This window comes from Coturnix japonica, chromosome Z (assembly GCF_054131305.1).
Source record: "Coturnix japonica strain WE chromosome Z, WE-NBRP24, whole genome shotgun sequence".
Lineage (NCBI taxonomy): Eukaryota > Metazoa > Chordata > Aves > Galliformes > Phasianidae > Coturnix > Coturnix japonica.
The window spans coordinates 42,927,936-42,953,221 of record NC_140702.1 but is presented as its reverse complement, the minus strand read 5'-3'; the positions used below and the strand labels follow the sequence as shown (position 1 = coordinate 42,953,221).

At 37.0% G+C, this 25,286-nt stretch overlaps 1 protein-coding gene and 1 long non-coding RNA gene across 24 annotated transcripts in view; one reads left to right on the top strand and one right to left on the bottom strand.

Annotated features, from left to right (window-relative positions):
- The window catches only part of BNC2 (basonuclin zinc finger protein 2), a 360,639-nt gene that overhangs the window by 218,929 nt on the left and 116,424 nt on the right, over positions 1-25,286 (bottom strand). The window contains exon 1 of one of the 17 annotated variants that reach the window (XM_085528311.1): positions 10,106-12,203. The exons of the other annotated variants lie outside the window; for them this stretch is intronic. Within the exon in view, the coding sequence (XP_085384437.1) occupies positions 10,106-10,108 (3 nt within the window). The 5' untranslated portion in view covers positions 10,109-12,203. Of the gene's footprint in view, positions 1-10,105; positions 12,204-25,286 lie in introns of those variants that run through there. 17 annotated transcript variants of the gene reach the window in all.
- The window catches only part of LOC107306155 (uncharacterized), a 66,811-nt gene that overhangs the window by 27,166 nt on the left and 14,359 nt on the right, over positions 1-25,286 (top strand). For 6 of the 7 annotated variants that reach the window (XR_001552022.3, XR_014939178.1, XR_001552023.3 and 3 more), the window contains 3 exons: positions 14,331-14,482; positions 16,972-17,033; positions 24,316-24,445. This is a non-coding gene — a long non-coding RNA (uncharacterized LOC107306155). Of the gene's footprint in view, positions 1-14,330; positions 14,483-16,971; positions 17,034-19,220; positions 21,110-24,315; positions 24,446-25,286 lie in introns of those variants that run through there. The other variant, XR_014939179.1, reaches the window with a different exon arrangement.

Genomic DNA, 25,286 nt, shown 5'->3' with positions numbered 1-25,286 from the left:
AATTCAAATAATTGCAAATTTAAAAATGCCATTGCAGGATAATATTTACATTGAGGCATTCTCAAAGCTGTTGAAACAGGATGTTTAGGGTATTCAAGAGGTTTAAAATCAAATCTGCGAGGAAGGAATAACAGTCTTCCATCCTCACCAGAAGGATTACTGAGCAGAAGTCACTAGAGAAAAATGGAGTGCTCTGAAAAGTATTTTAATCCCACCTGGAGGGAGGATATTGCAATGTGACAGATACATTGGGAAGTCCTTACTCTGGAAAACAACGTGGGAACAGTCTTTTGTTGAGACATTTTGACTTAAAAAATATATGAAATAAAAATAAAATGTCCTGAGAGCAAGAAACCCTTTTTCCTCCATGCCATTGTTTTTCAAATATCAACTGTGTAAGACACCTAAGTTGTCAGTTCTGGGTCAAGGAACATAAAAGTGTGGAAGCCAAATATCAAAAGATAATTTACACTGTGAAACTGAAGAGAAAATTTCTTCAGACAACTTCCTTCTATATAGCTGTGCAGCGCTATTTTTTGTAGGCCCAGAAAAAGGGTGCCTTTAGGAAGACACCAGCGAAATGATAACATCTCAAAGAGATCAAATGATGCTCTATGGCAAAGGCTGTGACACAGGACTATACAAAGACAGAAGTCGATGAAGGGCATTCCTAGGCTATCACATCCAAATGAAAGGAGAAATGGAATTGATAAGAACACTAAAACATAGCACTACATCCTATCAGAATGTTTAAGCTTTCCATACATAAACCGTTAGCTCATACTGAACCCATACGTTCAGATGGACTAAATACCTGATACACAGTTGCAATATTCCAGTATTAAAAGTAGTTATCTTTGTGTTGGACTGATGGTTGTATGTCACAAACCTGCCAGTGTTCAAACACCTGTGCTCTCCAAAATCCCAAAGTTCTAAACTAATCCCAGTTAAGACAACAGAGAGTCAGGGCTTCAAGTGAAACTCCTTTCATTTTCAGCAGCCAGAAATTAAAATGCAAGAATGTATACAAAGAATGAAGAACGGAGAATCACTGTGTTGGAAATATCACATGGTGTCACCATGAAGTAATACGTGGCAACCACAACCAACCACTTTCATCAAGCACAAGCATTCACTTTACAGAAAACTACTGCACAGGCAAAATTTTGTGTGCAAAAATAAGCATTCACAGGACTTAAATTTTTCTTACAAAATATAAAAATTGTATCTTTTTCAAGTTTTCAGAAAGAAACAATCAGGTCTACAATCAACTGTAAAAAACAAAGTCAGACTTTTTCCCTAGATGAGCTACAGATTTTTACATGAGGTTGCTATTTTTCTTACGTAACCAGCTACCACAACCTCAGTCACAAGTTTAATTCTCTTCATAAGAAGACCATTGTGGTTTTCAGTATAATCAACAGCTTGTATACTTTGGCATCCCATGGTCACTTCCATCTCTGATAGTCACAGAAAGTTATGGTTTCATCCTGTGTCTTAAAGCTCAGGTAATATTAGTTACTGAAATGCACACTCCTACATGCAATGTCTATCTCAGTGCTATTTAAACTACACTGGGCCTGAACAGCACAGACAAGAGCAGTCTTTCTCCCCAGGAAGCAGAATAATGTTGTATCATCATCCTCAGTTCCCAGTTGAAACTGGAATCAAATACAAAATAGCCATTCTAGTTTCCAAATTTATTCATGGAGGCAGAAAAGCTCCACAAAGTCTTAACAAAACACATTCACATTGGAATTTCTACTGAATCTAAACATTTTCCAGTGATTCATTTTGACAGCACATTTTAATACCTTGCAAACTACTGAATGACACGGTCTCAATCCTCACTCCTCTTATCAGTCCTTTTCTTTCCACCTGTGATCTTCCTTGTACATGGAACTTTCTATAATACGCTTTTTTCAAGCCACTAAGTTATCCTTCTTTATCACTCACCTTTTACTTTCCACTTCAGTGTAGACGGCTTAGCCTCTGTGACTTCTCATTTTCCATTACCACAACTTCCTACTCTTCCTTAAGTACCCTACTGAAACTGGTCTGCATTCCAGCTTATCTCTATCCTCAAGATAGAGGATAAGGATTTTCATGATGCTTTGGAGCATGGAGGACATCTTAAGAAACAGTATGCTGTTTGGACCACTTCTGCTTCCACTCATGGTCATATGGAGCACTTGCCCCCCTCATCTGCAATTACTTAACATCCCACTGGGACTATATATATGGAAAGCAGCAATAGGAAAATGTTCATTCAATTCAGTGTCAGAAAGCAAAGAAGAAAGCTAGCACCGCATGAACAGTCAGCTCTCCATAGACCACCACCAAGTGCTTCACAGAGCATCAGAAATTAAAGATTTCATCCCACTGCTCCATCTTGCATTCCACTTATGATCATCACTGTAATTGTCCAAAACAACACAGCACAAAGTAATTTCTGGATCTACTTGACATCTTAGCTCACTGGACTCACTGAATTCTCTCCACTCCTAGTTATTACATGCAACAATTCATTATGTTAAGGATCTGACTGTATCTGAATTTTCCAAAATGGGCCTTGATATCTGCAGAAGTCCAGCATAGTAAACAGCAAATTTTACAGCAGTATTAGAAGACTTCACAGATTTTAAACCACAAAAACTGTCAATATAATCCACGTTATATTTCAAGCACTAGAAATGGTAAGAAAGTAGAAACAGATAATGTGAGCAAATGGGAACGTGTTCCCTAAGGGGTTCCCTGAACATATTTAAAGTCACGTAAAAACACGTCAAAGAATGTTTATCTTTGAAGAATTAAAAAGTATTCTCAGATAAGTTTAATATAGAAATCTACACTGCAATCTGTCTTGTTATCTATCATCCCCAATTGGTAAAAATATTAAAAACAGGTTGGGAACAAGCACAATTAGACAAGCATTTAGTATCTTTCACTTTATGAATTCTAATACTATACAGGTTTGTGAACCAGGCTTGACTGATTGAAGAACAAATTGAATAAAACTACTGTTATTACTCCATTGCAAGATAATGTATTTAAAATGCAGTTTGTGCCTTTGTACCTTACTTGTCTTTTCACTTTGGCTCTCCCTATTCAAGTGTTATGGTGTAATAGCCAGGCAGCATATAAGGATTCAAGCACTTTGAATTGTGTATATCACACAAATTCATAGTTCAAGATTACACTTTACTGATTGCTACTAAAATTTTGATAATAATGGATGACATTTGTATGACAGAAAGCTAGATTTATTTTTGTCAAAGATGCAGAAATGTTTGAGAAGGGTCTTTAAAGTGTCCCTCTCCAATCCCTGGGGCACAGCAGCTCTGAAAGCACAGCTACTGTGCAGTATCTCTCTCAAAGGAATAACAACTCTGTGTGAAAGAGCTATTTACAACTTGCTTTGTGTATCATCAGCAGAAACAAAAGATAGAACAAGCATATAAAGGCTTTTTTCCCATTTATCCCTCCTGACCTTTATCTCTGCCACACACCCAGGAAATAAGGGGGAGGTAGGTAGGGAGCACAGCCTTTTATGTCAAGTTTTCAAGGTAATATCCTGAGCTACAGGAAAAAAATCTGCTCAGTCGTTCTTTCTTCCCTTCCTCAGACAGACATGGACAAGGCAAATTCAGTATTCCTATACCAAGGCTGCTCAGGGGCAGCAAGAGCCTTCCCATGGAAGAAATTAGGAGTGATGCTCTTCTGTCCATAACAGCATCACTCTAGTTGAAAAGACTGGCCGAAGGGAGAGATATGACATCAATGGCTGAAGACTGTAACGGAAAATGCCTAGAGCCACATCCTTCCTCTAAACAAGAGCAAGACTCAGAATCTTCTGAGTGAAGTGATCATCAAGGAAAGATAAACAGAATTTGAGGAAGTTACCAGGAAAATATGCAACAGGAACAGTATTGGTTGGAGAAGAAGGCACCCCTTTGAGAATGTCACTGTCATTGTGGAAATTTCTCTGCATTTCCAGCAGGGATTAACAGCTGCTGGAAAGAACTCCTGAGACTACTAGGGAAGTAACAGTATGTTCTGAAGTTCCACAGGTGATGACAAAAATTTGGAAGCTGACAAACTAAAGTTCAGGAAAAGAGTGGAGGATCATCTTCATTTAAACAATTTTTCCTGTCTCATACAGGCAATTTCTGTAATTTCCATCTAACAACATCTATGCTTTACCTAAAATACGCCAAAATACAAGTTGATGCTCTTTTCTTATGGCAAACTTGTTGGACACAATTTAATGGCAGAAAGGAATGCTTTCTGAAAAGCTGAGCAAGAGCAAAGATGAATCAGCAGCTGCAAACTGAAGAAGCTAGCAAAGAAAGATCCAAAAAGAAGTTTTCTGAAACAGATATTAAAGCTTACAGCATGTTCTTTAGACAATAAAGATACTATAGCAAGATAAGGCACCTGTGCAGATCAAAGAACTCAGTTAACTGTGGGGCTTAAAGTCTTCGGCAGAAATGCCGTCTAAGTATAATGCCACTTGGCGTATCCATACATTTATAATCATGAAAGATAGATTTTTAATATAGTATATAATGTTTTCATTAATGAATGAAAATTGCAGTAGAAGACACAGACTGGGAAAAAAAAAAAAAAAATCTCAAAAAATAAAACGGAGAAAAATGTGACACACAGAAATATATTGCTGATGCTCCTATTTATGAAAAATTTCACATTTTGAATTATTCATCATGGTTTTTCTCAAATGAAATGCCACAGACATGTTTTCTCACAAAAATAAAAAAAAAAAAAGAAAAAGAATGTTTTATAAGAAAATTCAATACATGATAATCTAGTTTCCTTTCTAGCGCAGCTTTCCAAGTAATGGGCAATGCATCAGTAATACTAAAGTAACAAGTTGTTCAGGGCAGAACATAATAATACTGTCTTTGGAATGAGATCAATGAACCAAGGTGGTTTTCTTTGTAGGTGAGGCATGAATTTGGTTGTGGAGAATGGAGGAGGAAAATAGATGATTTGCTTCATGTGAAATAAGAACACTGCCAACACACACCCCTGTCACTGAGTATAGTCATTAATTTAAAAGCTCTCCCCTCTCTGTTATACAAATTTTTCAAAGCCTCAGAAGAGAAATATTTTACTTTTGCTTCGCAATTAGTTTATATCTAAAATCTTCATCATGTTCTTGGTCAAAAATTAATTAGACTTCTAGCAAAAGACTGATGAAGTATTATATGGCTGTATGGAGCAGAAAGGCAGAAAATTTCCCCAACAGCACATCCAGAATCTCTCATTTTTATTTATTTATTTATTTATTTGGGGGGTAGATCACAGAGAATCTTCAAATTATATGGAAGACTTGATACTTTTTCCTTTCCTATGTTTCTCTCATTCTGAGGTCTATAAATAAGCCCTGTGAATTCAAATTTTAACCACAAGGTTTGAAGAGATTGTGAAGAAAACTATTTCAGGCAGAAAAAGGCTAGCATTTTTCACTTTTAATACTACTATGTGATTTCTCTCATGTCTACATCACTTAGCTGAATCTCTCTCAGTCTATGGTAAGCACCAGTTATTTGACAATAGAGAGGAAAAGTAGATAAATAGATAAACTCCATATTAATGCACTGATTGTTTTAACATGGTATTTAGTCTAGTAGATAATGCTAGACATGTAAAGAGAGGAATATACATTACTCTGTGCATCAGCACAACTGTTAGCACATTTTATTCTCCTCATCCTGTTCATCCCAGCACAGATAACAGTTCAAGTGACAGTGTTTATGCAGCACTTGCACTGTGAAAATACATCATACATGCAACACCACGACATGAACTGCATGGATTTCTTTCCTAATGTTTTATTGCTCTTTGTTGCTATCCAAGTGAAGAGCAGCCTGTTTTTGCTGGTTTTTTTTTTTTTTTTTTTGCTTCTCTCTCTTTGCTGAAGACTACTCCCTGGAGAACCTTGTTTATTTGTTTTAAACTTGTTTTTACAGGTCTGATAATAAAATCAAATGGAGAGATGTGTGTGCAGGTAAAATAGTAGTGCCTGCAAGTGATATCAACACTTATTTAGCAGCTGTAGTCAAGTTCAGGCTTAGTCCACATCCAGAAGATGCAGGGATGCTTCTGCCTTCTACTTCATACCTCAGTTTAACAAGGCAGTGGAGCAATCAGGTTAAAGCACACTGATCCAATGAAAAGATATTAACTAACTCTGCTTATTGGTCCAAATTATCCCACCCTATGTAGTTCTCAAAATTCTTGCTTAGGATCAAGTCATGTACTTAGACAAGAGAACCAAAATTAAGTAAACTTTAACATTCACTTACAAAGAGTCTCCTTTGAGGCAATTTTGGAAACAACACTACATGACAATGAAAGACAATTTTGTCTAACAATGACAGAAATTTTTTCTTCATAAGTCTGAAAATATCATACTCTTGGAAATATGCTATTTTCCCCCCCTAAAATGTAAAGAACAAAGAGTGAAAAAAATGAAAGCATATGCACTTGCTTCAATTTACATTTTATTTCATGGTTTGATTTTTCCACTGATTTTTGCTGAGGTGGAGTCAGTTTTTTCAGTTATCTCAAGTGATAAAGCTAACAAAGTATCAATATTGCCATAAAGTCAACAAGAAAACCAAAATAAATCAACAGAAAGCATCCCATCAAATAATTTATGCAATACGTCATCTAAGTTTTCTTGTAGATACTTGCATACTTTGTTGTTTCTGCTTCTCATTTTCCAGTCTCTCCTAACGTGGACTTCAAATTTAAGCCAAGGGCTTAATTCTAAGCACATGAAATATCACTCTATGCATAATTACTTTACTTATTCGTAGCCCAAATACCTAATTTTTTTTTTTTTCAAATTTAGCATTGAAAGAACTTCTTACCAAGAATTATTTACATAACAAGGTTCAAAGCTATATTTTTTCTTTTCTTTTCTTTTCTTTCCCCCCCCCCCCCCCCAGCTACCTGCAAAATAAAACATTGCAGTTTATTTTTTAAAACTCTAGAACAACTTGGAAGATTTTCACCACAGTGTAAAAGAATATACTGAAAACCCCACAAAGAAAAACAGAAAGAAAGACCTACAATTTAGACATAGCTAGAAGCATGAAAAAAATAGATGTAAAAGTGACAAAAAGTCTTTTTTTTTTTTTAAAATTCTGAAATACATTCTGATGTGAGACAGTGTACAAAGACCACACATAAAGACCTGCAAGAAGAACTGCACAACTGTTGAGTTCTGTATCTTCAAGACCTACTATTACGACAACTTTCTCTTGGCACAGTATGCACACCAGAAACACAATACAAGCCTAAATTCATCCTTAAAATATAGTTCAAGATCTATCATGCAAGAGTTGCCAAAATGACTGTTTAAGGTTTCTTATCATTGCAAGTGAAGTATTTTTCTACAGACAGTAAGTGATCATCACGTTTAAATATCTGTCTTTATTCAGAAGGTTGCAGCCAAATACATGATCTACCAAATATGGATCTACCTGTACGTTTCTAGTAGTCCAGAAACTAATGCAGACAAATGTGTTCTAGCCGTGTTCACATCTTTAGTTTTAGTTCAGGTACATAATCAAATTATTGCAGTTAAAAAATCATTGCATATAAGCCTGATTGTGATACTTAAAATTGATGTGCATTCATATTGCTCACTGTAAGCCTGAAATTAAACATGGACGATTAAAGTTTTGTGAAATACCTTCTTTCTCACAGATTTTAACCTCAGAGTGGCTGTGGTAAGTGAAAGTAGCCAATAACCACAGCCTAGTGGACTTACAAAAAATTGATTTCTGAGCCACTGTTCAGTGAATTACAATTTTCGTTTAATCTACTTATAGCTGAATTGAAACTCATATAAACAAGTCAACATTTGAGCTTGTACTAGTATAATTCACAATAATGAGTATATACAGGGGTGTTATACATCTACAGGGATATGTATATATATATGCATGTGTGTTTGTGTATGAATTTATACCTCAAAACAATTTTTGTTTCTTCCTCTCTAGAAAAACTACTCAACTACTAGAAGCATTACAGTAAAACACAGTACTAGATGCTACTCTATATTTACAAACCAAAATATAAAAGCCCAACGTCAGCATAGTTCAAAGCGTCAGAAAGTAAAACAAACAAACAAACAAAAAATAACAACAAAAAACCTAAAAAGTTTTATTTTGTATCTCACCAATCTACACCAGCCCAACTATTTTGTGACATCCAAAAGACGTGTAGTAATTAATTCTTGGTAATCTCTGCAATTCCCAGCCATTCCCAGTGCATTTTTTTTCTCTTCTCAACATTATAGTAAAAACCAAAATAGTTCTCTATCATTTTGCACCCTGAGAACAATGACTTTGGAATGTATGAATTGTTATTTCTGATTTGAGAGGTACTTGGACATTGCTAAACATACAGATAAATCAAATCTTTTGTATTTCATTTCCTTTTTTTAATAATGAATTTTGTTCTACTTGGAAGTCAGACTCATAGCTAGCAATGCAAAATAAGATATTCAGTTAAGTTACCTCTTTTTTAGAATGACAGGATATTTCAGAATTCTTCTTTATCCTGATTTTTAGGGAAGGGTTATAATTTACTTTCCTTGTCCTTCTAAATTATTTTCAGCATTTACAAATAGCTGCATGCATAAATATACACACATCAGGAATGTGTTCTATGGCCACTTACCTTTGACAGCTTTTCAATATATAAACAGTCTGCACTCAGATCAAAATAACCAACAAAAAATGGATATTGTATAGAATTTCTAAGAAGTGCTACTGAGGGTTTCTGAAGTTTTAAGTAATGGTTATTTTATAAATCTTTCTCCTTTTTTTCTCTTCATGGTTGACTGCTTTTGAGTTTATGACCCTCCACAAGTCTTGGCTATTTAACTGTTTAAAAAATACTGCAATCGAACCACTGTAAAAGGAAATTAATCAGATTAACATCTTGTGTATCTGATAAAACGAACTCTTTTTATGCAAACAAGAGAAAGAAAGCATACAGCCAAACATAGTTTCCTAACACTTCTTATGCAATACATACCACATGACATATTTTTATAGGTTGTTTGAGGATTTCTTTTGCTTTTGTGATGTTACATCCCTTAAAAGAGAAATATTGTATGCAACTAGATTTCTTGGTAGATATAGGGACAAATGAGAAATTATTGAGCATTGCAAAAGGATTTTTTAGAAGACACTAAATCTTCTCTGTGGTCTGTGCGATCATTTTTCACTTGCAAAAACAAAAATCTGTCACATTGCTCATCTTGTGCCGTATCTTCCACAGACACACAGACCTGTGCTTATATGCATGCAGAACCATGCTTGCACCCAGAGCCGGATGTCTGCATGAAGATATAACACACAGGTATCTTGAGCAGGTTCAGCCTTGACTTATATCCCTGCTGCTGCTGCTGTGGCAGTGGTGACTTCATGAGCACACATGTGTGAGGACGGCCAACCTGTGCAGGTGCATGCACTCAGGTTCCACAACAAGCATATCCAAACACAGGTGCTTACGTCCTGTAAAGACATTCCAATTCCAGAGAGCCTGACTAACCACACAGGTCAGTGAAGTTCCAGTTAGACATCCTTGTATGTATCTATGCAGAGTAGCTTTGCATTGATCACCAGCAACATGCACATGCAAGTAGTTCTAGTACAACTCAGCAGGGTGCAATCATTGATATAGTTCCCTTAAAATTCACAAATGACACATAATTTGAAGAGCCTGAGACTGCACAAAAACCGAGAACCTGAAAAATTCCAGGACGAGTCCATGACTGTATCTGGAAGGCTGACACCCCAAACCCCGCATTCTCACTCTGTTAGAAAACTCCACTTAGATTTGGCTAGAATTCATCACTTACAAGAGACACACATTGGATGGGCACATTTATTGCATAAAAAACATAAAACAAAATCTCTCAAATTCTGCCGTGTTCCACAACTTTGTCCTTCAGCGGGCTAAAATTAAACCCTTCTGAGTCATGTAAAGCCACTAATACAAAGAGATGTTTAAAAAATGTAAAGAGGAATGAGGGAGTAGTAGCGGTAACATACAGTACCATGAGCTGCTTTGGCCTCCCAGTCAGTGGTGTACAGTTAACAGATCACTCCTGGCCTTCAGCAGACAGGAAAAATACCCTGCCGCGCCGGGAGCAGGCAGCGGGAGGGAGGGGGCTGGGGGAGAGGCCTGGCAGTTTACACAAGCAGGCCGCCCAGCTCCCTCCTGGTGCATTCCTTCCCCTCTATCTCCCGACCTTTTTGCGTGTGTCTTGTCATATTTTCTTCAGCTGCTAATTGTCTGGACGGCAAGATTTTAAACAGCAGCAGCTTAAGAAAAGCGAAACCCGCCTAAGTAGCTATCGCAGCCCATCAGCTTCACACTGCTGGGTAAAATTTTCCAAGGGAAGTGCTCCTCTGATAGTTCCCGAGTCGCTGGGCCACCCTCCTCCCCCTCACCCCGCCACACACGCTCCCCTCGAGGCCTGAATGCACTTGTGGCAATAAAACATTCATGCGACTTGGAATTTTAACACAATGACATTTCCCTAGTTTAACCTGAAAGGAATGCACTAGTCACAACAGACTACATCATCCTGCCATTAAGCCCTGCCAAGGAACCGCTTTTTTGGCTGTACTGGGCCAGCTCTGACGGGAAAGGAGTACACAGACCCACACACGGAGCACAGAGGGGCCACCTCTGCTTCCTCAGCCTCATCCAGCAACACCCTGCTCTCAGCCATGACCCCCAGCCTGTTTCAGCGTTGTGACAGGCGTGCGGTGCGCGTGTCACACCAGGACTTCTGCAGAGTCACAACACTGAACAGGCAGCTCTGGCATCTCACAGACTTGCTGCTCTGTCTCAACAGGCACTTGATCATCCGCCAGAAAACAGGGGGGTGGAGGTTTTTTTGTTTGTTTGTTTTGTTTTTTAAATTAAAAACAACAACAAAATAACCAAAATTTCTGCTTAAATAATAATAATAATAATAATAACGTATATGCTGTTTTTACTGTTAATATTTTGTGGTAATTAGGTTATGACTACTGACAGTACAGTTTGATTAGGGAACTAGTTACCAAAGCTACCAATACTTTGGTACTGTATTCTATTATTATTATTATTATTATTATTATTATTATTATTATTATTATTATGTAATTAAAGAAAAGGGTGAGAAAAGGCAGAAGTGTTTCCTTGATTTACAATGAGTGCTGATGGGAGAACAAAAGCATAAAGAGTCTTACTAGCCCCATATTAATAGCTCTGTGCAATGACAGGATTTCTGCAAATACGAATAAAAGGAAAGCGCAGCACAACACAATACAAGACATGTTTACCTGCCAGTGGCTTTTTTATGTTAACAGCACAGACTTCTGAGACCTAACTTTACCTACTTTGTGTAGTCCTGAATAGCAGACAGCACAGTCAACATCAGAGAGAAGAGTGGTGCTGCTTTTTGCCATTCACTTCTCACTTCTATGGCCAAATTATCTTAGTATAAATGGGCAGAATGCACTGAGCCAACAGGTGAGGAAACATTCAAAAACCTGGAAATAAACCTTTAACTATTTTGGCATTTTTGTTAAAAAGGGAATAGATACCAGCTCTCCTGTTGTCCTTGCTCTGTTCCTTATGCAGGCCAGGACAGATGCATGTAAACAAAAAAAAGAAAACATTCCTAGTTCTGCAGAAGACAACTCTGACTGTAACTCATGAGTGTTGGCTAGTCCTCTCTCATAACAGATTATTTCTGTCATTATCATCAACATGCCTTTGTGGCTCCATATCTGCTATAAAGACCGAAGAGGATAGGTCCCTCTTCCCAATGAGTTTACAAAGTGAGTACAGTATGAGCAAGCAAGCAACCAACATAGGGTGCAAAAGAGGAGGAGAAGGAGAGGGTTCTTACAACATTCAAAAGCCCTGGAGATGTGCTGTAGTTATATAATATACTGTATTTCTTCATGTCATGACTTGGAGGTGAGGGGATATAAGCACAGGTTAGGAAGATATTCTATCAATATAAAACAACATCCAAGCATTGTATTAGAAAATGTACAACAGATTAATAGATCTGTTGATGAAGAATACCATGTGTGGTTGGCATGGGAAAAAAAAACTTCTGTTTCATTTTTCCATACAGAATCATGTTTCCAGAACGCAAAAGAAAGCAGTGGTTCCTTGGGCTCCAAGTTTCTATGACTAGTGTGGATATTTTCAGGAAATTCAAGCTTGATTCTCTGTTTTCTAGAACAACAGAAATTTTGAAAATGCCAGAGCAGCCACAGTGAACAGTGGCTTAGTATTGCATACTTCAGAGAAAGAAGGACAAATAAGGGATAGGCTGCCTACAAAACAGACTTTAAAATCCCCACTCTGTTACAGTTTAGTTTATGGCATGATGTGAAGATGGAGATAATTTGGGGGGTAAGTGAAGTTTTGCAAGTGATATTGTGTTGTCCACAGAATTTCCTTCTTGTAGAACAAATAATTGTCAATTATCATTTAAATTACAATTTGTACTTTTGTTTGGCAATAAGTAAGGAAAATTAGGTTTTCCTAACAAATCCAAAACATTTTTCAAGATACATGTCTGTGCAGAATCATGTTTGCTTTGTGTTTACCACTAGTATGCAACACGGTGTAAAGAAACTGTCTGGAACAATTAAGAAAGTTAGATAATAATCATATATGCAATCAAATCTATTCTGCCGCTTCAAAAGCAAACAATACTTTACAATACTTTACTTTACTTTGAAAGCAAACAATACTTTACACTTACTCTAATACTCGGAACACCAAGTTCTCAGAAAATGTTTTCTGTTCAGAAAAATATAACCTTATTACTAGAACACCACAGCCGTTCTTTTTAAAGGTATATTCTTGAATTTCCAGAAGCATTCAGTATCTAACTGACCCAAATGCAAGATTTGTGAAAGTATGGATATCTTTTTAAAAAGTCTACTATCCGAATGATCGTTAATTTATTCAGTACTTACATAAAAACTGTAGAGTTTAAATTGAAGCCTAGGTTAAAATATTTGTAGGCTCACACTTTCAAGTACTCAGCATGATTTGTCCATGATTAAACATACCACTTCCTTTCAATTAAAAGGATTGCTTCTCACTCTTTCCTTCTTGTAGGGAATAAATAGTAATTTTTTACTTGACTCCACTTTGCACAACTCCTGTGTAAACCAAATACCTCCATTTTTCCTTTCATCAAAATAATCTATTATCAGCTCACTATAGCACAGACTTGTCAGTAGAGGGGCTGCCTTATGACAACAGAAAAGGAGGATAAGTGGTAAACAATAGTTTGGACTTATAGAGCCCTGTTGATCCTTTCCTACCTGTTCCTCCATTCAAATAAAAATCCTCAATCACTCATCCATTACACAAAAAGTAATCTTTTAAGAGTTCATCATAGAAGACTGGTCAGGTAGAAAGGCTGTCTTATTGTATCACAACCATTCAAAAGCAGGAAAACAACCAGTGCTTACAGAATGCTCTGGAGTAAAGTTTAGAAGGACTGCTCCAAAAGCAGTGCCTCATATTTCATTATGATGTCCCACAATGTCAGAAGTAGATGCTCATGGCATGGCAGTGGAGGCTGAACCTTCCCACCAGTATTCAGTTACGGACTGTCTCCATGTGACAGATGGCAGCAGAGGGGCACTCTGACAAAATGGCATCTGACATGAAATGCATATGAAGCAAAGATGTGGAATTGAATTCCTCCATGTAAAAAAAAAAAAAAAAAAAGGCACCCATTGATACTAGATGAATGTTTATGGAGACTATTTAGTGTATGTGAGCAAAGTGAGGTGGTGCATGGTGTGTTTCAGCAGTGCAGATGGCAACAGTGGGTCATCTCTGCTGCAAACTCTTGTGAGCTCGGCATGAAGACCCTTGTATGTGGTTGGTAAAAATGCAAAGGTAGAAGTGGTGACTACATTGAAAAACTGTGTTTTATAACTAAGAATTTCCCCTTTCAAACAAAGTGTTATTGTGCTCCTTGTATCTGTTGTAGTTTCCACGGAAATAAATAGAAAGCGTTACTTCTGAAGCAACCTGTTCACTTAACAGAATACTCTTGCAACAAAACTCTTTCACACTGGGTTGAAATATATGCCCAAATAATCTGGAGTACCAGTTCAGATTTCTGTTTTGTTTTCTGAATGCCTAGAAATTTTCTTTGAAAATTGAAATGGTCTTTAGAAAACAAATGTATACCCTGCTGTCCTCTGATCTGATCTACTTCTCTTAATGATGTTTCACAGGCAGTATATACACAGACTTCAAGGAGCATGCAGATAAGAGATGCAGAGAGTACTGCTAAACTGAAGATGGATTAAGAGGTCTTCTGGGGCTGTGCATTGAAAACCACATTTTAATTCTGAATAAAGGAGCACCAAGTCTGGTGCTACTGAAGGTAAGACTTCTGTTCCAACTTCTGTATCAGCAGCACCATCATCACTGCAACAATAACAAGAAACAGAGACACAGCACAGAACACAGATGAGAACATGTACCAGTGGTGATACTCACTACAGGTCCAGTCATATTCTCTTGCCTTCATTTGTCATGGACTTGATACAACTTAAATATCAGAATTAATTGACTTTACTATCTTAAGAAGTGGTCTGTTTCCCCTTGACATCCCAGTCACTATGAAGTAATATAAGGAGATGCCAAGAGGCCACCAGTTTGCAAGGGGAAAATTTATTGCTTAGAAAACTAATAAATGAGGCTCAATGTCCTTCTCTTCCCCTCTCCCCCCAAGTCATCATAATTCTCAAGGAGTTAAAATTAACATGATACTGGATAGGAAGGTAAGCAGTATCCTTTGTTGTTCACTATTCTATCCACTTCTGACAGCTGACGAAGTGTCCATCTGGGAAAGATGAAAGATTCCTTCTCAAGCTCATCTCTGTAGAAAACCCATCAATGGTATCCATTGTGCATATACTTCCCCAGCATACCAGGCACCTTACCACTTCCTAAATGTATCACAGAAGGCTTGGTTCAAGCTGTTCCAAATAATCCTCAGCCCTGAACACTTTCAATGAGAAAGAAAACACTCTGAAATTCAACTGCATTCTTTAAGCTTGGGTCAGGAACAGTGGCCTTGCGTGTTATAAACTACGTTTTCTTTAGGCTAATCTGTCAATCCTTGGATGACAGAATGGATGAACGTAGCAAGCAGGTTCTAAATGTCTAGAAATTTCTGTGCTCCATTAACCTTTAATCTGCTGACAAGGGAGAAAGGAGAGAGTGGAATATTAGAAAATCAGCCCTGTCAATCAGAATTCTGCCTGTGTAGAACATGTTGGGAAACAGCTTCGTAGAAATAAAAAAACTTCAGTTAACCATTTTTGAGTGAGAATACATGGTGTATTGGGCACTAGGCACAAGACAATTGTGTAAATTAGTGGTCTGATGAAAGAGAATAAACTATTCAATATCATAGGAGAAAAAAAAAAAAGAAAAAAAAAAAGAAAGAAAGGAAAAAAAAAAAAAAGCAACACAAAGAAAAAGGTAGTACCTCTGACATGTATAAATAAGTTTCTTGGTAGAAGATGGATGGACATTTTAGTGCCAATAAAAGCCTGGTGGAAGTTGCAGGAGAATTAACATCTGGGTGCTTGTTTGACTCCTCCTCCAAAACAATACAGATCTTTTCCTATTTAGGATTTGGACTCAGTGCAAGGGCTAAAGCCAGAGGAGACAGCTGCAGAGTCTTGAGAAAGGAACAAGACAGTCAATTCACATCTTCAGTTAAAAGTTTTCTGGCTGCTTGTTCAGGTTCCTGGATCTCTGGAGAAGCATCTGAAATGACAGTCCTCCACTGAGTTTATGGGGCTTGGATGCTGAGACATTGAGCTAGTGCAATCCTTCTGCTCCTCCTAAGAAGAAGAACTGGAATGAACTGCTTGCTAGTTTGCCAACAGCTTGCTCTTGGGGCTTCCATACCACCATCTGCACAGAAGCTTTCCCAAGGGGTTGAATGCAGACTTCTTCCCAGGCAGAACTAGTGGAAACATGTGTACCTTCATACAAAAGCATAATTCTAGAATAAACTCCTAGATACTTATTTGATATTGCAGGGAAATCAGATGCAGAAAGAAAGGCCACCAACTCTGCTGTTTCCAGCAACCACTTTCTGTTTGGCAATTGTGCATTCAGGAATCTAAGCAGATGACATGAAAGGTTCTTCACACCTTGGCCACTGGGGCTCTTTTCGTTTGTCCTTCCAGCACAGCACCAAGGCAAGGTCTAAAAAATTCTCTGTCATGGCTTCTTCAGTACTTAATAGGGCAATTACAAAATAAACATAAGCAGGCTTACATCAAGTCACTGTACAGAAGCTGTGGGAATGGATCAGGACAATCATTTCACTAAGCAGGAGAAGAATCAATGTACTAAAATGAGGTTGGCAGCGTGGAGTGACTAAAATGTAGGGAACACTTAGGGAAAGGAGCAGCAGTGTAACCTGTCATTTGTTTGTTTGTTTGTTTGTTTGTTTTTCTTATTGAGCAATCACAGTTTTGAACTAATATCTACAAATTGGTCCTCTTCCTGGGAGCTCACAGTGTTCCTGGCACCTTGGGCAAACACCAGTGAAGAAAAATATGAAATAAAAGAAGAATTTAATTGTAGAACACTAGAAATACCTCATATTAAATTATCTATAGAGACAATTCAGTCTATGTGGTTAGAAACAGGAAAGGCATTTAGCAATATTTTACTCTTTTACCCAAAGTTGAAAATCAATTCTCTACTTGGGTGCCAGTCTCTGAAAAATAAATAAATAGATAGATAGACAGACAGAGTCCTATTCTGTAGGGTTTATGTAACACATTATTAAAAATAATTTAAAAATTGGGCAGAATACATTGATTATGTATTTTACACCCACAGACGCACTTGCAACTTCTTTGAGCTGAGCACATATCAATGAACATCCAGTCAAACGCATCTAGGTAAGTCCAACTTCTGATGTGTTTCTCATTAAAAAGCAAGCCAACAAAAAAACAGTAAAAGACTGGATAAAGTTGTTCATTATAAGCTGCATTTTTTATTATAAGAAAAATCGTTTCTGACCATATTTCTTGTCTGATTAGCTATGCTGATAATCTGTTCTCCACACTTTCTTGGCATCTTATTGTATTCCTATTAAATTGCAATATCTCTAGGGACTAAACTGTGGTGATTTGTGTATGACAATGAAAGATTTAAGTGCATCATCAACCAAGGCTTCAATTCAGCCAGGGCACAGAATAACTCTAGTGAAGTAATGGAAGCAGAGACTGGACACTGCTTCACATTCTCATGAATAAGCATGCCTAAAATCCGCGGCTGCTAAAAATGCTAAGTGTCTTACTCCTTTCTACAGCAAGATGGCACGGGTGTTTCTAGCAGCATTAATAAAATCCACTATACCTTAATCATTAGACATTCCTGACACTGAAGAACGGGTGTTCAAAATTTTAACTGAATTTAACCATTAACATCAGTATTATGAGTACTTTTGCATCTATTTAGTTGCCTCTTCCATCAATACTTCTGCAGATCCTTGCTCTTATTTCACCTTTCGCTCAGAGGGTCTACAAGGTTCTGCCAAAATCACCACAAATTATGACTCTAGCTGCACTGAGGGCATTTATGTAGCATTTATTTCTCCTGATTCTTTCAGCCAAGTATATCACTTGCATGATTAAACCAGACTCCAATGGTTCTGAGCCCCTCTTTGCCTAGAATAATAGAAATATATCCATCTGCGTACAGTGCATATCGGATGCACTTCAGCATGGCGTCTCATGTTTATGTAACATTGACACAGCAGGGCACACTTGGTTTGTCCTCTGCATGCTGTACAAAGTTGCAATGGCAATGCTAGCAATGCTCTCTGAAAAAGGTAATGTGCTACTGTAAAAACATGACCTCCTGGCTTTGACTTTGGTTTCTATGCTTTATCTCATTGGTGGTTTCAATTAGCCTTTGACATTCCTATTAAATGACAAAAAATTTTTCATCTGCTCAGTTCCAGGCAGCCATACTTACTCTAAAATTATCATCTACCAAAAAGAATCAGCACTGATTAGTTGGCTAGGGTATTATCTTAGTCTTGTTTTGTTCAGTTTAGGTTCAGAAAGTAAGTGCTTCAAGACAGGGAATATTTTTGAATTTATATCTGAAAACTGATACCAATGTGGCAAATAGCAAATATTCCTAATAAGCTTTGGAAGTTTACTAAGTGCATAATCTTCAAAAGGATAAAATGAAAGTAGGTAAGGAATGTAACCCATACTTTTATGCAGTTAGAGTGTCACACTGGGTGAGTAGTAACGAAGATCTTCAAAACAGATGGACTGTGTCTCAACAGAATTTGTCATGTTATAAAAAAAAAAGAATATTTCTGTTGATCACTCCTGAAATTTCCATTCTCAGAAGCCTAGCATGTGAAAGAAATTACCTTAAAACTTCCCAACAAACAAGATTAAGAAAAAGATATTCAAAACAGTGCAGGAATAATGACTGTGTAGTGTAGCATGAAATAAAAAGAGTAGTATAAAAGAGAGTCATGCCAGTTCTCAACACTGATTTGCACTACAGAAACTCCATAAGCTCTAGAAATCTGGTTAATCTATGCCAAAGAACCAGAGATAAAAATACGACCATTTTATTAGCCATTTTAAATGAAATGTAATCTTAATTTCATGTACATAATCTTCATTACTGCCATACACGTATTACTAATGTAATTTAATCAATTAGGGCATAGCTACAAATCTGTCAGGTACCACCATGAGAAATATAAAGTATGAAGTTGCACTGAAAACATTAAAAGTGAATACTAAAATAGCAGCAGTAGGGATAGGCTGAGAGAGGAAAGAGGGGTTAGGAAGAAGCCTTAAAAACAGCTAATTACAAACAGAATAATAATTTTTAAAAAGCACATTTATAAATAGCTTATTTATATCCAGGCATATATGCACAAGCTCTCCTTAGATTTGCACAGAGATTCATTAATGAACTAGACCAAGTATAAGAGACTGAAATTCAGATCTGCAATGTGAAGTTTAATACTGAATTTCCATAGCTTTTCTGACTTAACATATATTCCTTCTATTTCTTCCCATTTTCCCTTTGACTATGCTGCTATACAGAAGAGCTCGCCATGACGCGTATTAAATAAAAGAACGACGTGTAACTTCTCTAGAGAATGAAGCTAGTAAACACAGCCATTCATCCTGGTAACCCATTACCTTTTCCCCCTCCACCTCCCTGGTCCAACCAAAAGCACTATGCACACAAGCACATACACACATATGCATGTGCATATTATGAGTTTTATACTCGAGAAATATGTTAATTTACCGGGCTCGGCAAGGCACATTTGGTGAGTGTATTACCTGGTTAGCTAAAATAACAGAAGGGAAAAGCTGGGGTAAGCAGGCTGAAGCCCTGTGTGTGGCCAAGGCAGCGGGAAGCAAGGCAGAGAGAGAGAGAATGAACCCAACAACACAACAGTGGAACAGGCAGCTGGCCTGAGATGCTAATTCAGCGCTTTAACAAATCAATGCCACTTGAAAAGTACAATGCGAGCCCTCACTGGGTAGATGTCAAGGGACTGAGAAAATGCATTCTCAAGTATTTCACATTAAGAGGGAATAATGTGTTAATTTATAACTCTTCACCCTATACACTTGGATTATCCATCTGTGTCAGTGATTTGACTTCTTAAATTTATCAAAAACATGCGCAAAGGGAGGCATCTTCTGCTAAAGCACTGGGAAATAGCAATTCAGAAACAGCCTGCCCTATTTGGTTGTTGGGTGGAGAGTTGTGGGGTAGTGGGATTTTTTTTTTATTTGTATTTTTTTTTTCCTTTGGACCCTTTGGTCAAAGGAGGGCCTTGCCTTAGCAGTGGCTGATTGCATCAGGTACCATCCGTCAAAAGTGACACCACAGAGGAGTAAAATCTTGAATCAGCAACCTGAGATGCCATCATCAGAATTTAGTTTAAGGAAACTTAGCAAAATCCCTCTGCTCACCTTGCAGAAGAGAAGCAGCTACGATTAAAACGCCATTCTAAATGCCAGCTAGATCTACAGACAGTACTTAACTAAAATCAAAAGAGAAAGCTGGGGAGGGAGAAATATGTTGGCTTTATTTTGATATGGATTGTATGTATGGGGGGTTTTCAAAAAAACCTGAAATAAAACTGCATTAAGACAAGTCAGATTCTTGAAACTTTTTCTTAACATAAAAAGTGTTCCATTTAATGACATAAATAACACAATTTTACACACATAGAAAATCTAAATCTAGTCTAGAAAGCACAAATCAAAGCTTTTTCTTTTTCTTTTTTTTTTTTTTCTCCCTCTCCTTTTGTCTGGAAAACAGGCCTGTTTCAGAATTTAACACTTACAGGTTAACTTTGTGTTCATTTTATGTGCCAAGCCACCACTGTGAGAACGAAGAATCTTGTATGTATGTCTATTGAACACTTCATAGTATGCACAGTGCCTTCATCATAATGCAGAGGAGCAAAATCCAAAGGAGCAATAGGGAAAATCCATCCTAACAAGGATTAGACCAGTCGTATTTAACACACAGACAGAGCACTTGGTGATGATAAGCCTTAAACAAACAGTTACCTATCTATGACTTTGATTCTATTAAAAAAAAAAAAAATAGAAAAAAAAATAGGGAGAAAAATGAATTGTAAAAATTCCTGAAAAGCTTAAGTGGCTTTTAAGTCCCATCTTCGGTGAAATTAATAAGGTGTGGACAACTTTCTAGGTGTTTGCATAATTGTCACTTCTGTTTCATTGTTTTTGTGCTACACAACAGCAGCTACATTGTAGGAAATCTTTTGGTCAATTATACAATTGCAAGAGAAACAGACACTCTCTTACTTTCAGAACATTCATATGTAAATAATATGCTGATGAATGGAAATTAGATGCTATAGATGATACGTAAATATTCACATCTAGTAAAAGTAAATGCTACTGCACTTAAACAGACTTCAGTGCTATCGCTTCTGCCACCCTTTCCTTCACTGGGAGAGGCAGGTACAACATCACATTAGGGCAGGTGGCCTTCTAGGGTGTTTTTGTGGCTGTGAAATTAGCCAGGAAAAACACACAAGATGGAAAATGAATCTGTTTTTGACAGTAAAGTGCTTTATAATTTCTTGCTTTCACACATGAATTTTGTCTTTCCAATCTTTTATTTTTTTTAATTCAACAAAGATCTCAGAAACATATATATTTTCTTTCACATCAAGAATGCAAAATCATTTTCTTTCAAAACAGGTCACACCTAAAGGAATATTTCTGGCACTATGCACTTCTTACCCTTCTCTTCACATGAAACCTTATGTAGGACATAACATGCATGCTTCACAGGCTTGTCTGAAACCCTCGAGAATCCTAAGGGGGCCTTTAGCTCTGTTTATTAATTATAACATGGAAAGGTACCACATATGTGCACCAGTGGCAGAAAATCTGCATTCTAGCCTCCTGCACAATTTCTATTCCTGTCTGTCCCATTCAGACTTCTCCCTAATATAAGCTTTCTATTCTTATCATTATAGTACATTTAATCCCCCTCTTACTCCCCTCCCCCCTTTCCGGACTCACCTAAGGGGTTAAAAGACTAGAGTACATTTGTGACTTGTCAGTGACATATAATACCCAGGTCCTTCATGCAATCAACTTTTACTTGACATGTATTTGCTCATCACAGGACCCGCATTACTACTGGGAAAATGAAGAAAAACCTAAATTAACACTTGACATTCAATATGGTCAAGTCCTTAATTGGCTGGGCTTCCTGAGAAAGCAATTTTCTATTCCCCAAACTGTTCGTGTGTCATGTGTGGAGTGCAGCTCTTGGCCATCACTGCTGTCCCTCGCTCACTCTAATGAGAGCAGATGAATTAGTGCTACGTGACACGATTTTAGCAGGGCTCCCTCCTTCCCTCCCCCAGTCCTTTTGCTGTGTTAGTGACAGCTGTGTGGTGGGGGGTGGGGACAAGGACACCAAGAAATGCTGGTTCAAATAGTTCTGTGAAGACTGAATATTGTGAAATATGAAATCTTATATGCTTTCTTAATATTCCTGGAATCTCATGATTTACAAGTATCGGGGAAGGGAGAAGGAGATGCAGCAGTATAAAGATATAAGAAATTAGCTGAGTTTGGCTGGATACGAATTAACTTATAGCCTCTCTCCCATTCCTGTATTAACCTGTAGCAATCTAATTAAAATGGAAATTTTCTACACAGCAAAAGTAGTTAAAAAATATTTAGAGAGTTGCTGGCTAGATGAACTTATTTTTTTTGTGTGTATATTTCATGTAAAGTAAAAAAAAAATACACTTCCATAGCATGCTTCCTCATGTGACAAAGATCATGTAATACAAAAGAACATGTGACATGTTTGGTGATGACAATCATTACACTCAAGTTTATTTTTAGAATATGGGAAATTTCTTTTATCCAGAATGGTTCTTCTCACCTTACAATATAATTTGAAAGTCTAATGATGGTTTAACTATTTGAAAACCAATGTAAATCCCATAAGGAGCTCAAGTGTTTGCTGACTGATGGGAGAAAACAAATTGCACTAGTAAAATAAACATAAAAGCAAATTAAAGTGATGTAAATAAATGAAGTTTCAGCTGAAATCTTTGGATAGTGAGCTAGGATGGAGAGTCTAAAGAAGCAGGATATTCAAAATAACAAAGTTAAAACACCAAAAAACCCCAAAGCAAATGCATACTCGAACATTTAATTTAATATTGCAAATGCATTGGTCACTATGAACTAATTTCTAGCTCTACCTAATCGCATACTTTCATGGAACTTTTTGTATGAAAAAGAAAAAGCATCATATACAGCCTGTATTGTGAATGATTTTTAAAGATATCTAGCAATGAACAATCAACTTATGCAAAAACTGTAGGAGCTATATTAACAGTACTGCCGAACTTGCCTCAGGAAGAGTCCTTGTCTCAGATAAAGAACAAGTCGAATCACCATTTGCAAGTCATGACTCCAAACTGGAACCCAGCCTTGTAAAGTTATATTATTTCAATAATATAATAAACAGTGCACACTGTTAGTTACCAGAAAAAAAAAAGAATGAGACCATTTTTTCTGTAACATACAATGATAAGCATGCATTACCCTGAAAAGAACAATCTTTCAGTGTATTTTTTTTTTTCTTTTAGTTAGGAGAAAGGTATGCAGCTTTTTGGAGCTGTGATTGTAAATATTTCAGTATAGTAACAACAACAGAGTTTAAAGTCTCAATTTTCCTATTTACTTTTAAAACAGACTTTAGTTATTTAAGTTTTTCACGGTACTGAGAGGGATCGCATTCAACTTTGAAGTTAAGAGAATTTCTGGAAGACTTTACATGTTCCTATCAGGTGCTGAGATAAGCCCTCAAAAATAATAAAAGCTCCAAAAGGCAACTATGAACAAAATTAAAATGTCATCCTCAAAATTACATTTCTACACTTAAAAACATCAAACTGAATGAGATCGCCCATCATACCTGAATCAGCAGAACGCTCCAGAGCACTTCACTGACAAGAAACAACTCCAAATCTGAAGCACTTGTTGGTGAGGAGAAACATGGTTAATATTTTCTTTTAGAAGAAACCCCAGTCTTTATTCTTTTTCTTTTTTTCTCCAGTTAACAGGTAGCAAATCATCCTCAAGAAACAGAGAATACAACAATCTAGATAACAGTGTTGTTGCGATCTTTGAGACAATGACTAGTCTTTCAAGATCAATATACAGTACACGCAGCATAGTTGAGAGGAGGGTTTTCAACTGAATAAAAAGAATATGGACTGAGTTCACTAAAATCGTCTTTCTTGAGCTTCTGAGAGCCTTGAGAAAGCTTTCTACTTCACCTCATAGGATACAAAGTTTATACAGACTATAAGACACTGCTCATCTTAGCCTCACCTTGAGATTGAGAAAGCTAGAATCAAAGATGTGCTCTACTATAAATTATCTTAATTATCAGCAAGACTAGTTTTGCTGCTGACAGAGATCTCTAATATTGCAAAGTTCCTAGGAACCACTGGACAACAGCCTAATGGAACTGAAAGCCATGCATTAATAATGTCTTAATTTTTCTTAAAAATACTAATTCTAGTTGGTGTATGATAGGCAGCACCGGCATCCTGATTCAGCATCCTGAGATTTTAATCATGTATCTCTTTCTACATAGATGGATGAGAAGTAGAACTGACAGCAAATAATGGGTCTGAAGAACTACTTGCTGCTAAACTGGAAAGCTCCTTTCCTGACTGCCTACAGTAAAACAGCCCATTAAGAGTTGCTTCTTTGATTAAAAACAAGTAAGTAATTTCAACTACGGTAAAGTGACATGTTTTAACTTGACATTTTGTTAAGGATGAGTACTCTGTGAAGCTCATAAAAGAGTGAAGAGATTCAGTGGAACATTAAGATTTACTATATATACTCAATGCCACTGTCACTCATGTGCAAAACATGTCAACCCGGAAATATCTGACTCAACAGCCCTAAGGTTATTTAAAATAGAAAGTGAGATTTTTACATGTTTCACTTTGATGCCAAGAGAGCAGCTGCATTAAGTTCTCTCAGTGGTTTTCTAAACCCAAATAAAATGCTTGCTCTGTGTTTTAGGAGTTACTGTGCAAATGTGTGCCACCCACCCACTCTGCAACAGCTTACATTTCACCATTTTCAGAAAAGATAAACATTGCAGAGAAGGAAATGATAATATAAAAACAACCTGGCACGAGAAATGAGGAAAAGCATTGTAGACTGTCTGGCAAGACAAAGCACACAAATGTTATTTTGTGAAAATTAATAGCACTTGAAATTATACTCCCATCCCAGTACTCTCCCCTAACCTCATGCCCAAATTAAAGGTATTTTATCTAATTCCCAGTTAAGAGGTTGCTAAAAATGGTAAGTCACAGCTGTGTTGACATTGAATTTCTTGAACACAAAATACCAACGTCATATGGACACTCTTTACAGATGCTTCGTTACAAGCAGCACCAGTCACTTGATTTGAAATATCTATCTCAGCTGTAAAACAAGCTGTTAATCTCCAGTCTCTTCTCCAGTTAAAGTCATCTAGACAGTTCTGGAAGCACACCAACACCTTATTATGTTTATTCTAAACTTATCTGCATTTTGATTGCAATT